Here is a 15500-nt window from a genome sequence, read left to right on the forward strand (position 1 = left end):
AGCACACACGCGCGGGGCAGGCTCGCTGCACACCCCGCTCTCTCGTGCAAACGCTCAAAGTTGCTTAGGAGGGCGAAATCTGAGCGAGCGGGGCTCTCCCAGCCGCTCGGCAGCCAGACCCAGGGCCCGGCCAGCTCTGCTTTCCCTCCGGCCTGGGTTGAACCGGGGAAAAAAAGCAGCGAGGAGCCGGCGAAGGAGGCAGCCGGGAGCGGAGGCTGGCGGGGGCCTCCCCCCCGGGCCGGCCTTTGGCTCTTTGCGCTCCGAGATTAGAGAGCCAAAGGCCTGGCCGCTCTCCGGGGAGACAGCGGGGACCTTTCATGCCTCTTTGAAGAGCCAAGATAGTGTCGGCCTTGGTGCAGCCCGGCCGGGAGACGCGGGGGAGCCGGCTATCTCCGCGTGCTATCACCCGGCCTCCCCCCGCCACCAGCCCCATTCCCACCTCCACCGGGCTCCCGGCCCTTCGCCATCGGCCGCTCTGATCTCTTCTTTTTTCTTTTTTTTTTTTCTTTTATTTTTTTCCCTTACCCTCTTTCCTCCCCTTTGCTATTCATTTCTGCGGGCCTCCTTATTTATTTATTTCTGCGCCTCGCTTATTTATTTATTTCTGGCGAAGAGGCGGCTAACAAGTAGCTGGAAGCACTGGCCAATATTTAACTAAGATGGCTGGCCATCAGGTCCCTTTTGTTTGCTTGCAAATTAATCATCCAGCGCACAGTCGGCGCCAGGGTAGATTTATCACACACAGGAGGGGGAATGAGGCGGCCGAAGGGAGACAAAGACTGTTCGCACCTTCCCGCTTTTGATCTTAGATTAGTGCAGCCTCCCTTCATAATACGAGTCTCCAGGGGGCTTCGTCGGGGAGGTCACTCGGAACTGGCGGAAGTTTGCACGCCATTAGCCAGACGCTGAAATTGGGAATCATAAGCGGCAAACATTTTATTTTTATTTTTTATTTTTTTTCCTCCGAGGCCGACGCGCGGGTGGGAGCGGAGCAAGCGGCGCAAGGTGCGGGGCGGGTTGCGGAGGGCAGCGACGGCTCCGGCCACCGCCGTGGCCCCGGGGGTGCGCACCGGGCCGGCGGCCGCGGGGCTCGGGGCTCGGCGGCGCTGGCAGCGGCTGCGCTTCTCCGGCCAGAGCCGGGGAGACCCTCCTGCTCCCCGCGACGGCCCGAAGGCCCGGCTGGGGAGAAGCGCGGCGATGTTCTCCGAGCCGCCCGGCCTTCGCTGTGGGCTCCGTTACGGGGAAGGTGTCGGGGTTGCAGCTGGAGGCAGGAGCCGGAGTCTCGGCTGGGAGCAAGGGGGGCTGGAGGGGCTCGGTCCCTTCGATGAGAGTTCGCCGAGCGCTGCGCGGTCAGCCAGGCTCCCGGTTTCTTGAAACACATCAGTCCCACCCCCCCCCCGCCCTTGTCTTTTCTTTTTTTTTTTTCCTTTTTTTTTTTTTTTTTCTTCCCGTTTTCTTTGAATGCATTACTCCCGCTTCCTTTCCTCCCTCCTCCTCTTTTCTCCATCCACCCCCACCCCCGGCCAAAGGGGAGATATTTTGGTGAATGCAAAGCGATCCTAGACGCTGGTTACTACAGGGACTTCACCAAGCTGGCGCCAAGCGCTCTTAGCCATGTGCGTCAAAAATGCAATGCTAGAAGAGCTAATCACTTTAGAGGTTCCGCTCCCATCTGCGCGCCGTCAGCGCCGAGCCCCCGCGGCCCCGCTCCGCCGCTCCCCTCCCAGAGGATTCTCTGCCCCTCGTTAAAGCAAGGAGGGGGGAGCCACCAGGGCCCCCCCAACCCCGGTTGGGGCGGGGGTGATTCGGTGCCGGGACATCCCGTCCGACCCACGCGTGCCCTGCGCGCCCCCTGCGCCACGGACACCCCCCTCCCCGACGCGCACACCCACGCCGCAAGCGCGCACCCACGGACACGCAGCAGCTTTCGGGTGGGGTGTGGAGAGGAAGGGGGGGCACAATCTGACACTCACAACCCCCATCTCTCTGCCCTGCGCTGTCACCCCCCCCCCCCCGGGAACATGTCTCCAAAAAAACAAAAAAACTTCCCAGGCGCATCCTGGCCTGGAGCTTCCCTCTCCGTGGGGCCGAGCCGGGCGGGGACCCACGCGTGATGGTTTTCCCGCAGGGAAGCGGCTCCCAACGGGCCGGGGCCAGGAGGGGGCCGGGGCCGGGCCCCCCCCGTCGGGCCGGGCGCAGGGAAAGCCGCACTTCCCGTCTCCTCCCCGCACACCTCATGGAAGAGGAGGGGTGTGGGAGCGTAACCCTCTCGGCGCCGGTGGCAGCCGAGCCGCCGCACTCCTCCCCACCGCCAAGAAAAGGGAAAAAATAATTAAAAAATAAAATAATAATAAATATTAAAAAAAAAAAAATCATGGTTTTCTTTTTACCCTTCCCCCCCCCCTCCCCGGAGCCTTTACCGGCAGCGGAGCCGGGGCTGTGCGCAGCCGGGCGGCCCCTGCCTGGCTGCAGCCGCCCACGACAACAACAGCGGGCTTTGGGGAGAGCAAAGTGCCCGAGCCCAGCCCCGGGGGGTGCTTCCCGTATCAAAAAAAGCAACTTTTTTCCAATTATTTATTTTAGGGGGGGCACCGCTGAGCGGCGGCGGGGTGGCACGGGGGGTTGCGGACACGTTCCCTTCAATCCAACCCCCCAAAAATCCTCTCTCCACGGGTGCTGGCAGAGCTGCGGTGGGGGCACCCGGGGCCGGACCCCCACCCCCCTTTCCCCAATGTGCCCCCCACCCCTCCTCGCCCTTTTCCTCCCCCTCGCCGCAGCGGTGGAAGCTCCTACCGGGGGGGGGGGCCGCCGAGCGGCGGTGCCCAGCTCGCCGGGGCCGGCCGAGGGGGTTGGGGGGGGGGGGAGCGAGGCGGCCCCGAGCACCCCCCCTAGAGGCGGCTCCCGGCTCGCCTGCTCCCCTCCCCTCCGTGCTCATGTTGACATATTCACACGGCACGGAGTACTAGTGATGCTTTGCTGCAGCGTTACAGTTTCCGACACCTTCTTTTTATAACTCGGCTCTGTCCCCCTTCCACTCGACCTGTCAAAACCACGCCTATGGAGCCACACAATTGGTCCGAAAGCGTCAAAGAGCCAATCAAGGAGGCTCCAGCTCCCTTGTAACCCACAACACATCCATACAATCTGGTGCACGCAGAGCACAGACTCACAGGGAATTCTCAGAGCTGAGAGGCTCCTTCTCTCTCTCTCTCCCTCTCTCTCTCTCTCTCCCCCCCTTTCTCTTTCTCTCTTTCTCCCCCCCCTTCCCCCTTTCTCCTCCTTTCTCTCTCTTTCCCTCTCTCTTTCTCCCTCTCTCTTTTTGCTGGAGCGGAGACAAGAGTATAATTCTTCCCGATTTCCCTTTTTTTTTTTTTTTTTAAAGAGAAAGGGAAAAAAAAAAAAGGAGGAGGAGGGTGAAAGAAAGAAGAGATCCTGATGGAAATCAGGGCACTCTGACCAGCTCCTGCTCGGAGAGGGGGGAAGGCGAGGCGGAAACGAGATTTTCCTCCAAGTTTTTGCTGCTGCCGCTGCCTGAAGGTTGCCGAGGAGCCGTCCTCGGTCGCCGAGGGGGGGTGGGTTTGTTTGCTTCTTTCTGCTCTCCCTCCCTTGCCAGCCTCTGCTCTGCAGCCTGACCGTACGGAGGAAAGGTGGAGGGGTGGGGGGGAGGGGGGGGGCACAGCCAGCCACCCAAAAAGAAAAGCCAGCTTGGAGCCGTCACCCTCCGCAACGAAAGAAGAGAGGGGGGACTGAGAGCACGAGAAAAAAGAAGAAGAAGAAAAAAAAGGATCTCGGCTTGTCCAGCCCTTCTGCGGCAACAGGAGCAGCCTGCGAGCCCGGTGGATTTTTTTTTTTTTCCCTTCTTCGGCGTTTCTTTTCGAGCGCAAGGACTTCCACTCAGGAAAAAAACAAAACAAAAAACAAAACAAAACAAAACAAAAAAACTGGCAGAGACAGAACAAAAAAAGAGCACGACTAATAATGAACAATCCTGTTAATCCGCTGTCCCGAGGGCTGGGGATGTGCCCCGGCTCGGGAAGTTGTAGGCTGTAGAAGTTCTGCCTCTCCCCCATGTACTGTGCTGTCTAGAGCTTGTTTCCCCCACCCTATTTTTTTTTATTTTTATTTTTTTGGTGCTTTATCGCTGTTATTGTTATTATCTTAATTTTTCTTCTTCATGATGTGCTGTTAGAACCCACTCCAGGACTACTCCAGCAGTAGGAAGACCGAGGAGTGGAGTGGATGAATATACCGATGAGAGATCCAGTAATCCCTGGGACAAGCATGGCTTATCATCCTTTTTTACCTCACCGGGCACCGGACTTTGCCATGAGCGCTGTGCTGGGACATCAGCCCCCCTTCTTCCCCGCTCTGGCTTTGCCTCCCAACGGGGCGGCCGCCCTCTCCCTGCCGGGGGCTCTGGCTAAACCCATCATGGATCAGTTAGTGGGGGCCGCAGAGACTGGGATCCCCTTTTCTTCCCTGGGCCACCAGGCAGCAGCCCATCTGAGGCCTTTAAAAACTCTGGAGCCAGAAGAAGAGGTGGAAGACGACCCCAAAGTGCATCTGGAGGCCAAAGAGCTTTGGGAACAATTCCATAAAAGAGGCACGGAGATGGTGATCACCAAATCGGGAAGGTAGGTCCGAGTCGGGGGGTTCGTGCTGTTTTTCTTTCCCTCTCCCCCACCCCTCGGTCTCTGCACCCTGGCAGCCTGCTCAAGAGCAAGGCTCTTTCTCCGGCGCTGCTTTTTGGAGCTCGGTTCCTCTGAAATTAGGAAAAGTTGTAGGCAGCTGAGGTCCTCAGCCTGTCCCCGGGCACCACCCTGCAGGGAAAGGCTGAACTGCTGAACCACACGACCCGTCCCCTCGGTCAGTGGGTGCGTGTGCAGGGGGCAAGGGGGGCTCTTCATGGTTCAGCAGCTTAATACTTTCTGGTAACAGGAGGAAAATAATTTGGGGCTGGAAAAGGCGCCGGCCTGATCGCAGCCTAACTGCTTGGAGTTTTTCTTCCTGAAGGCAGAGAGAGGGGAAATATAGCAAAAATTATATCTATATATTTGCAGTGGCGTATCTCTGCGGGTGAGGTGGTAGCTGCAGGAGGGCTGAGATATTCAGTTTATCAGTTGCTTCGCTTGTGCCTCTGTCTCTGCAGCGATACAGGCATGCATTTGTGCTGACTAATTACATGTGGAAATGCACAAAAAGCTGACAAAAACAGCCGGCGCTCCCGCACGGGCTGCAGAGGGGCTGCTTGAGCTGCAGGGAAAGGTTTTGCAGCTCCTGCAGGAGCGTGCTGTGTGTCTCTGTATTTATATAACCTTCACGTGTGAATGAATGAACATACACGGCGCGTACACGCTCTGCATTTCTGCATTTTATAGGTTTACACGTCTGAAACCCCTCTCTATATTCGCTACTAATTGACATCTGTGCTCTTTTACAACTCTACCTATTGATGTGATGACACGTAGCGAGAAAACCCTTCGCACTCGGCTGTTTTTCTAACACGCACCCCTAGAAAGGTAGCAAACAATTCGCGTGTAATTTGCCAGAAGAATTACTCGAGGAAGCCACTCCTGAAAAGTCTTCCTAGGTCGCCCTTAGCAGCCCTGCAGGAGCTTCACCTCCTCGCAGTGCACCACTTGCAGGGTACAGGCTCAGGGAAAAAAAAATACACATCAGCAGGGGGAAAAAAATCCCCCGGCCCACTTTACTGCCTTTCCTAAGTTTTCTCTGTTAATTGTGGTCAAAAGTTTTGCGCGAATAGCCTCGGCGAGTGCTAGGTGCTCTTACATGTTGCAAAGTCATGTGTTTCCTTTTAAGTTGCGATTGCTGAATGCCAACCACTCGATATAATAAACAGCAAATTTGTGGTATCCTGTTGCAGTTTCGAGCTGGACTTAGGAGCAGAGGGGAGCGTGCTTTGCAGAGAGCCCTCTGCACAAATATCAGGCGCTGGGACCTTGCAGCCTTGCGGGAGCCACGGCAGCTCCCCCACCGTGGGGTTTTCTCCTCCTTTGTTGATTAAAAAAAAAAAAAAAAATCCCCTCTCCGCTCTTTATAGATGGAGCGGGTTATGGAAGCGAGGAGTATTTTTAATCGGAGCGTGTTCTCTTCCTATTTCTTTGTTCAGCAGGCAAAATAATAAGAATAATGAGAGATCTGAGAGACCCAAATTAGGCTTTGCTGTTTAGGAATGGAAGAGGGTAGGTGCCTGCTGACTTCCAGGGAATACGCCCCGCTCCCCTCCGCCTCTTATCCGAGGGACGATTTTTTCCTGGAACTTTTAAAGCGTTTGAAAAATCTTTTCGCTGGGGGCGGGGGGAAAACCTTCATGTTGTGTTAATGGGGGGGAGTTTTCTGCTTCTGAGTGAGCTTTTGTTAGACGTGCTACCAAGCTCCAGGAGCTTACTTAAACGCTGTAATTATTATTATTTTTTTCTTTTTTCGTCTTGTCTTTATCTTCCCTCTCCCCTTCTCTGCCCTTAGGAGAATGTTTCCTCCATTTAAAGTGAGATGCACTGGACTGGATAAAAAGGCCAAGTACATTTTATTGATGGATATTGTGGCGGCTGATGATTGTAGGTACAAATTCCATAATTCCCGGTGGATGGTAGCCGGCAAAGCTGACCCTGAAATGCCAAAGAGAATGTACATCCACCCGGACAGCCCGGCCACCGGAGAACAATGGATGTCCAAAGTCGTCACCTTTCACAAGCTGAAGCTCACTAACAATATCTCTGACAAGCACGGATTTGTGAGTGCCTTTTCCCTCTTCCTTAGCCCCCTCACCCCTCCGCTGCCCGTGTCGCGGGGGCTCCCCGGGCCCTGTCCCCAGCCCTGTCCCCGCAGCGCAGCCGCCCGGCCCGGAGCTTTCCCAGGCGTTTGAACTCGGGCGGAATAAATGGGTGGAAAATGAGGAATAAATAGCCCTCTCCACGCTCGCGGCTGACGTGCGTGTGTCCGGTTTCTAATATTCCTTGATTTTTTTCTCTTGCCGAGGTCAGGATTAAACAATCGAGTTTATTCTGTAACCTTTCCAAAGCCCAATCCGTGCCATTCAGTATTAACTTGAGAGGTATATTTCCAGCGTAGTGCAACTCGATATTTCTCGGAGCTGTGTTGACTTTATAAATATATATATATATATATAATATTTTTTTAATAAAGACGGTCACACTTTTTAGGCATAGGAAAACGATATGCATGTGTGTAGAAAGGGCTTAAAGGCCCAAGTACGCAAACATTTAAATATATATTAATCTGGATAATGTAAAGCAAGCCGGAGTGAAAATAAACAGGAACCAAAATCAGAGGTCAAGTTGCCCATTCATGTCTATCCACTCCTTTACATTTACTGGGTGTGCAGAGATAAAACGCTGCCCCTAAGAGTGAAATCAAACAAACGTGCTGATAAGTGCTCTGGCGATCCTTGCCGTTTCTTTCTGTTCCTGGGAAAGCCTCTGTCTCGGAGCCGGGGGTGCTGGTGGTGGCCGCGGTCGGGGGATCTCTAATGTGCTGAAGATTGCATTTGCTGCCTGTGATTTGATTAGACGATACATTTTTGCCTCTCGCAGAAGGCCTTAAGTGGATTGGGGCGAGCAATTAGACCTAGCCAAGGCTCTCGTGGTGTTGTTGCTATTGTAGCTGATGCTGCTTTTTTTTTTTTTTTTTTTTTTTCCTTTCCCTATTACGATTATTTTATTTTATTTCATTTCACTTCACGTTGAAATCACGAGACATTTTGTCCGGAGCCCGGACGAGCTTCCCCCCTCCCCCGGCTCTCCGTTCGTAGGGAAATCACTGCAGGGCTTTCCCCAGTCCCCGTAGCGCTGCCGGGCGGCCGGTCTCCCCCCGCCGAGCTGGAGCTGTCAGTGCTTTTTGCTGGATGCTGGAGGCGGCTGCGTGGTGCCCGGAGAGATGCTCTCGGCGGGGAGGAGGCAGCGGAGGGGAGGCGAGCAGGGGGAGAGGAGCGGAGGCTGGAGGGGAGGGGGGGAGAAAATCGAGGCGGGGGTGCTGCCCGCTCTGACTGTGTCGTTCCCCCCCCTCCTCGCCCTCTGCTGCCCCGCTCCAGACCATCCTAAACTCCATGCACAAGTACCAGCCCCGGTTCCACATCGTCAGAGCGAACGATATCCTCAAGCTGCCCTACAGCACGTTCAGGACCTACGTTTTCCCGGAGACCGAATTCATCGCAGTGACCGCATACCAGAATGATAAGGTAAGGAGATTAAGAAAGGATTTGTTTTACGTGTTTTGGCTTTTAAGAGAGCTTTTACTCTGCAGTGTTCCCTTCAAAATCACGAAGCCCATCCCACTCCTCTCCCCCCCTGACTCGGTTCCCCCCCAAGCCCCTGGGTGGGGGGGCCGGGGGCTCTGCTAACCTTTGCTCCAGCCGCCCCCGGGCAGGGCATGGAGCTGGGGGGGGTCGAGGGTCGGGGGGGGGAGCAGGGGGGGCTTCTTTCGGGAAGAAAAGGGGGCAGGATGGGGTGGAGATCGCTGCTTTCAGTGTGGATTTAATCTAAGACGCATCAGAAAAAGAATCGGATCCGTGTGTCGAAAGACAGAGGGGGGAGAGCAGCGTGGCTGGAGATTTTGTAATTCTTCCTGGCCTTTGTGCTGTTTTAGCTCCTTTAACAGCAATTGGCAATAAGGCTGGAGCGCACGTCTGGTTCCTATTATTATTATATTATGATTTTTTTTTGTATCCTGCAGTGTTTTATTATTTTTTGTGGTGCAGAAATATGCTCTGATCAGAGAGGGGTATCTCGCTTGAATTTAGCTGCAAGGTCTAAAAGAGCCAGTGTGAGAAAGTTTGCAGCGCTGCAGACGCTGCGTTCCCATTTCTGCGGGTTTATTGTCGCTCGCAACGAAGGTGGTATATTTGGGAGACTGGCAAATGGCGAATTTACGATAATTAAGTCAAGTGGAAGGAAGCGAAAGAGCCAAGAAGGGCCTTTTATTTTTCTGCCTATAAATTTGAACTTTGAGTGCGTGTGCGCCAAGGGCAGGGGCTCTGGATGCGCAGCGCCCGGCCGCGGCAGCCTCCTCCGCGGCTCAAAATCAGGGGTCGAGAGGGGGGGGCCGAGCCCTTGGCTCCCAAAATCTTGGGACTACAAGGCTCGGGCTGCTTTGCCCTGCGGCCGCGGCCGGCCGTTGGCGAGGAAACGGAAAGCAAAACGCGCGCCCAGGGAGTTAGACTTTGCTTTGGGATTACCGGCGGGGCTACGCGCCCCGCTCTGGCCTCGCGGCCGGCCAGAAGGCAGCGTGTTTGTCCCATTGCCATGAAATCGGGCCGAAAGCCGGGACCGCCCTGCCGCTTTCCAGCCGTGCTTTCTCCCCGCTGCCTCCTGCCCACGCCGAGGGGGGGGGGATCGGGGAGGTCCCGAGGGAGCTGCGCCGCCCGGGGACCCAGCGCAGGGCTCAGCCAGCCCGCGGGGGTCCCGCTGCCCCTCTCCAGTCGGGGGTCACGGTGCTTCGGGCAACCCCGGCCCCACCGCATCCTTTCAGTGGGGAGAGCCCCCCTCCGCCTCCCTGTGATCCCCCACCCTTCCCTCCTCCGGCTGCGGGGGCAGGGAGAAGCGGCCGTTCCCAGCCCCAGTCCGAATCCCGAGGAAAACCCCGAGCCCACTCCAAAAAACGCAGCCACTCTCCCCTCCCTCCCACCCCCCAAATCAAGTCGCTCCTGGCACCCCCAGCGCCCCAACACACACACAGACGCGGGGCATAATGCGATTATATAAAGTATTTTATTATAGCAAGGGGGTGGGCATGATTCCTTTGCGGTTTAATTATGGCATTTAAAGAGTTTAAGCGCGGGCATAACTCGCATGGATCGCATTGCACGGCTAAATTCATTCCGATGCGGTGGCAGCAACACGGGGCTCTTTCATTGCCACCACCGCCGGGGTCACCGGCCAGCCCCCGAGCCGGCTGGGGAAAACGCCGGAATCCACCCCAAAAGCAGCCCCCGCTGCCCCCTGCCCCATGCCCGGGGGTGCTGCTCCTGTTTGCGCTGCGGGATCCGGGGAGAAGGGGTTGGGTCGCTCGTTGTTCTACGAAATCTCATTTCTGCCCAAACAACCCTCCGCTTTTTTTTTTTTTTTCTTTATTTTTTCTCCCTCCCTGTAGATCACTCAATTAAAAATTGACAACAACCCCTTTGCCAAAGGTTTTCGGGACACCGGGAATGGAAGGAGGGAAAAAAGGTGAGTCTGGAGAGATTATATATGGGCACCTCGTTTGCTTTTCGTGTGCAAAGCTCCGAACATGACCAGAGGTCAAAATCACCTCGCGTTTCCTCCAAACCACACTTCCCCCCGCCAAAATTAATAAGGATCTCGTCGTTAATAACACAAAACTGATTGCATGTGAATTCTTGCGTGCTTCCCACGTTTACTTTTTACGTCGCACGGGATGGCTGGCGAAAGCCATGTCGGCAGATTAGGGGAAAGACGGCGAATATCCCCCAAAAAGAAGTTCCTCTTTTAGGCAGATATTTTACACCAGAACAATTTCTATCCGGGACAGGGAAACGGGGCAAAGTGAGGGCAGAGCTGATCGCTGCTTGAGTCTCCCCATGCATTTTCCCGGGGACTGCTGAAAAGTGTGGACGAGAAGCACATAAATAAACTGTTTTGACAGGGGTGTCCCGCGAATATGGAAGTAATTAATGATAGAGAATTTTTTATTTTTCAAAAAGCCACGGGACAGTTTCTGTCAAGGTAGACGGATGGACAGCACTAGTTTTAATGCGGCTCGAAAATTTTATTTTTTTTAATATTGGATAAAATAGAGAAAGGGATATTACTTTTCTTTGATGGGGACTAAGTCTTCGTTTTGTTTAGTTAGAGGAGACACGATATTTTAGCCATTTGCACTTGGTTTTAGATAATGAATAAATGGGTCAGTTCCTTTTTATTTATTTATTTTTTTGAAAGGAAAAAAAAAGAAAAGGGAAATGTGATGTAAAACAAGAGGCCTTTCTCTGTGCCCAGGACTGAACCCAGCACACACACACACACACACGCCAGCTCCTCTTGTCCGTCAGCGTGAAAATAAAGCCAAGGCTGGAGCCACAGGACGGAAACGATTTCTAATTTCTCTCTAAATATAAATAGATTTTACTCCGGGTTAATTGTTGGTGAAAAGATTACATAAAGTGCCTAGCAAAATAACCGCTTCCTCGCCATCTTAGCGACCATTAGGACCGCTCATAGCTCTGCAACATCCTCGCATTTAAAAGCTGATCCCCAGGGAACGGTGCCCTGGCTCCCCGAGCCCCCCCATCTCCCCCCTTTTTCTTGAACATCTGCCCTCGGCCCGGCCCGCTGCTAACAGCTCCCGGGCGGCCTCCTCCTGGAGGCACCGAGCCGGGCGCCGGCCTCCGCGGTGGAGGCCCCCGGGGATGGTTTGGAGACCCCCGGGGATGGATTTGGAGGCGCCGGGAGGGGTGTGTGGGGGGGCGGCCGGGCGTAGCCCCCGCCGCTCGCCCAGCGGCTCCGTGTGGCCGGCAGGAAGCAGCTGACCCTGCAGTCCATGCGGGTCTACGACGAGCGGCAGAAGAAGGAAAACGCCACCTCGGACGAGTCGTCCAACGAGCAGACGGCCTTCAAGTGCTTCGCGCAGTCCTCCTGCCCCGCCGTGCCCGCCGTCGGTACCTCCAGCCTCAAAGGTGAGAGCGGCCTCCGAGAGCAGCCAGCCAGCCTGCCTCCCTGCCTCCTGGCCTGCCTGCTCGCTCCTGGCTGCTCGCAGGGCTCTCTTCTCCCACCCTTTTATCTCTTTTTCCACTTCTTTATCTCTTCTCCTACTCCTTTTTCTCTTTTCTGTATCCTTTTTCTCTTCTCCCACTCCCTTCTCCAACTTCTCTCTCTTTTCTCCCACTTTCTTCTCCCACTCCTCTCTCTTCTCCCACTCCCTTTTCTCCACTCCTCTCCCTCTTCTCCTTTTTTTTTTTTTTTTTTCTTCCTTTCCTTCTCTCTTTCCCTCATCCCCTCTTTCCTTATCTCCCCTCACACTTCCTTTCCTTCCCTCTCTCTCTCCCTCTCTCCCTGTCCCCCCTGCCCCTTCCCTCTCCCCCTGGCCCCTCTCCTCCTCTCGTCCCCCCCCTCCGCGGCTCAGAAAGGAGCCAGCTCCGAGTCAAGGGAGCAAAGACAGACCACGGGGCAAAAGTTCAGAACTGGAGTCACTCCATTAATATTCCTCTCCGATTCTGTTATTAGAGGAAGGATCTTTCCCCTGGATACGGTCCCGAACTTTGTTATAGAAAAGTCCCCCCTCGCTTTCTCTCCGTACGGGGTTGGAAGCTGTCTGCAGCTCTTTCACATGTATTAATCCATCCAGGGACGGGGGGGGGGGGGGAGGTGGGGTGGGGGGAGAAGCGCAGAGGGAGGAGGAAACAACCTCTTTTTGTTGTTGCTTTACTCGTTTGTTTAAAGTCCTGCCGAGCCGAGGGGAGGGGAGCTGGGAGGGGACCCGAAAAGCAAACCAGAGCTTCGCACCTGGGGCGCTGAAATTAGGAGATGAAGTGCAGAGGAATCCAGCGAAGCCGTGCACGCTTCGAGGAGGAGGAGGAGGAGGAGAAAGGGGGGGTCCGCAGCGAGATGGGGGCCTGGGGGGGTGGGATTTCAAACTTCGAAGCCCGTCGAAAGGGCTGAAAAGTCTGGAAAAGGGCACAAAATCCCGACGGAGACCAGGCCCCCGGGGGGGGGAGCGGAGCCGCTGGGGGGGGCTCGCCTGGACGGTGGGAGCCGGGGAGGGGGCCGGTGGTTATTCACTAAAAAACAGCTATTTGGGGCTGAATTTCGGGCTGGCCAGGAGGTGTCTGTGCCCCCCTCTCCCGGCCCCGGGGCTGGGGGGGCAGGTTAGAGACGTGCTGCTCCGGATCCCAGCCCCTTTGTGTTGCAGATCTGTGCCCCAGCGAGGGAGACAGCGATGCGGACAGCAAAGACGACCCCTTGCTGGAAGCGAGCGAGTCGGGCAAAATCAGCACGACCACGGCCCCCACCCCAGCGCCCGCCAGCTCCGCCGCGGCCGCGGGGGGAGACGACCCCCGGGAGAAGGGGGGCAGCCCCCCTAAAAGCCACTTCTTCCCCAGCGACTCTGCGGCGAGCCGGAGCCGAGAGAGGACGGAGAAAGCCCCCCCTGACTCTCGCCACAGCCCGGCCACCATCTCGTCCAGCACCCGGGGGGGGCTGAGCGGCGAGGAGCTGAAAAGCCCCCTTCGGGACGGCCCTAAAGGAGACGAGCCCCGGCTGCTGGGCAAAGAGCCCTTCGCCCCCCTGACGGTGCAAACCGACAGCACGGCTCACCTGAGCCAGGGACATTTGCAAAACCTCGGCTTCCCCCCCGGCCTGGCCGGCCAGCAGTTCTTCAACCCTCTGGGGAACGGGCACCCGCTGCTGCTGCACCCGGGGCAGTTCGCCATGGGGGGGGCTTTCTCCGGCATGGCCGCGGGCATGGGCCCCCTGCTCGCCACCGTCTCGGGGGCTTCTGCCGGCGTTTCGGGGCTGGACAACACGGTGATGGCCACGGCAGCGGCTCAAGGACTTTCGGGAGCATCTGCTCTGCCCTTCCACCTGCAGCAGCACGTCCTGGCCTCGCAGGTACGCCCCGACGGGGCTGCTCCTGAGCAGGGGGCAAAGAGGAGCAGGGCGCAAAGAGGAGCAGGGTGCAAAGAGGAGCAGGGTGCAAAAAAGCAGGGCTTTTTTTTTTTTTTTTTTTGGGGTGGGGTAGGAGGGCTGGGAAAGTTTTGTGGTGTGTATGGGGGGTTTGGCTCAGGTATTTAAGTCCCCCCTGTCAGGTCTTGGTGGCTTCCCCGGGGCAGTCCCGGTGTGGAGCAGAGCCGTCGGGGGGACATGGGGGGAGGATGCCCAGCCCCCGGGCTGCCCTGTGGGGCTGGGGGGGACAAGGAGGAGCGGGGGGGGGCTTTACCTGCAGCTTAGCCTGGGGGGCAGCTGGTGTCAGTGCTCCTTTGTGTATATGTGTGGGGGGCGCACGCTGCTAACACTTTTCTCCCCTCTCACTTTTCTCCTTTCTCTCCCCCTTCCTCCCACCCCCATCACCCCCCCGCAGGGCCTGGCCATGTCTCCCTTCGGCAGCCTCTTCCCCTACCCCTACACCTACATGGCCGCGGCGGCGGCAGCCTCCAGCGCAGCCTCCAGCTCTGTGCACCGGCACCCCTTCCTCAACGCCGTGCGGCCCCGGCTGCGCTACAGCCCCTACCCGCTGCCCGTGCCCCTGCCCGACGGCAGCAGCCTCCTCACCACCGCCCTGCCCGGCCTCGCCTCCGCCTCCGGGGAGGCCAAAGCGGCCGGCTTGGCCTCCAGCCCCGGCGCCGGGCCTCTGGACTCCGCCTCGGACCTCACCAGCCGCTCGTCCACCCTCTCGTCCGGCTCCGTCTCCCTCTCCCCCAAGCTGGGGGCCGACAAGGAGGCTGCCACCAGCGAACTGCAAAACATCCAGCGCCTGGTCAGCGGCCTCGACCCCAAGCAGGACAGATCCCGCAGCGGCTCCCCGTAGCCGCCCGCTCATTTCAAATCACTCTCGCAGTGCACTTTGTTCGACAGAAACCACAGCCTCCGTCCCGCGAAATCTTTTTAACCCCCCCCCCTTTTTTTTTTTATTATTATTTTATTTTTTTTTTATTAATATAAAATCCCCCGGCGTTGCGTGCGCGTTTATCGGCAAAAAAAAAAAAAAAAAAAAAAAAAGGTATCCGGGGGGGCGAGGTGGGAGGGCTGGGATGAGGCAGCGCTGGGCTGGAGGCTGCCAGCATCGAGGCTGGCCGGGCCAGGTCTCCGGCAAGGCTGGGGGGGGCCTCCCGCCAGCCTTTTCTTCACTGTGTAAAAAAAAGAAAGAAAGAAAAAGTACCGACACCTAAAAACGAAATAAAGAGAAAAAAAAAAAAAAACACCAAACAAACTTATGAATAAAAATTAAATAAGAGAAGTGATTTTTTTTTTTTTCCGAAAAAAAAAAAAACCTGTATAAGTAACTCGCATATCGGTTCAACAGTTGTTTCCTGGACGGGTTGTGAACGATAACCCTCTTCGTCTATATTAAGGGAAGCTGTGTGTTTAAAATATTATTGTGATGTCTGAGAGCCAGCTGATGGCTTTTTTTGCATGTTCCATAGTAGTCTGCTTTTCTGGGGGGGGGTATTTTTTTATTTCGGTGGGGTTTTGTTGTTTATTTCTAATGCTCGTTTCAAATCCCAGGGAAAAATAATAATAATAATAATAAAAACAAAAATAAGACCCTCTTCCCTCTACCTTAAACGTCCTCCCTGTAGCAACAACAATAAGAAGTGTAGTTGGAAAGAAAAAAAAGTGAATTTATTTTATCTAAAAACCTCTGTAGCTTGACTGTAGGTTTATCACAGCTTTCCCTCTTTAATTGTATATGCAATAACAAGGTTTAAACATACTGAGAAGAAGAAAAAAGCGGACACTATTATTAAAACAAAGTATTTATGTAATTATTTGATAACTCTTGTAAATACG

General features: G+C 55.6%; 1 protein-coding gene across 3 annotated transcripts; it reads left to right on the forward strand.

Annotated features, from left to right (window-relative positions):
• Nucleotides 1–3214: 3214 nt before the first annotated feature.
• TBX3 (T-box transcription factor 3) lies at nt 3215–14908 on the forward strand. Of its 3 annotated transcripts, XM_082774114.1 has the most exons (8): nt 3215–3572; nt 4190–4634; nt 6487–6754; nt 8072–8218; nt 10129–10205; nt 11514–11671; nt 12904–13601; nt 14071–14908. In XM_082774114.1, exons 2-8 carry the CDS (start codon nt 4240–4242, stop codon nt 14515–14517), a joined length of 2190 nt encoding a protein of 729 aa, XP_082630240.1. In that variant the 5' UTR covers nt 3215–3572; nt 4190–4239; the 3' UTR covers nt 14518–14908. The 3 variants fall into 3 exon arrangements, with proteins under 3 accessions (XP_082630240.1, XP_082630239.1, XP_082630241.1); XM_082774113.1 differs by lacking the exon at nt 3215–3572 and having other exon boundaries at nt 3665–4634; XM_082774115.1 differs by lacking the exons at nt 3215–3572; nt 4190–4634 and adding an exon at nt 5853–6203.
• The last annotated feature ends 592 nt before the right edge of the window (nt 14909–15500 follow it).

Source organism: Aythya marila (assembly GCF_965140915.1).
Source record: "Aythya marila genome assembly, chromosome: 17".
In the NCBI taxonomy this organism is placed as follows: domain Eukaryota; kingdom Metazoa; phylum Chordata; class Aves; order Anseriformes; family Anatidae; genus Aythya; species Aythya marila.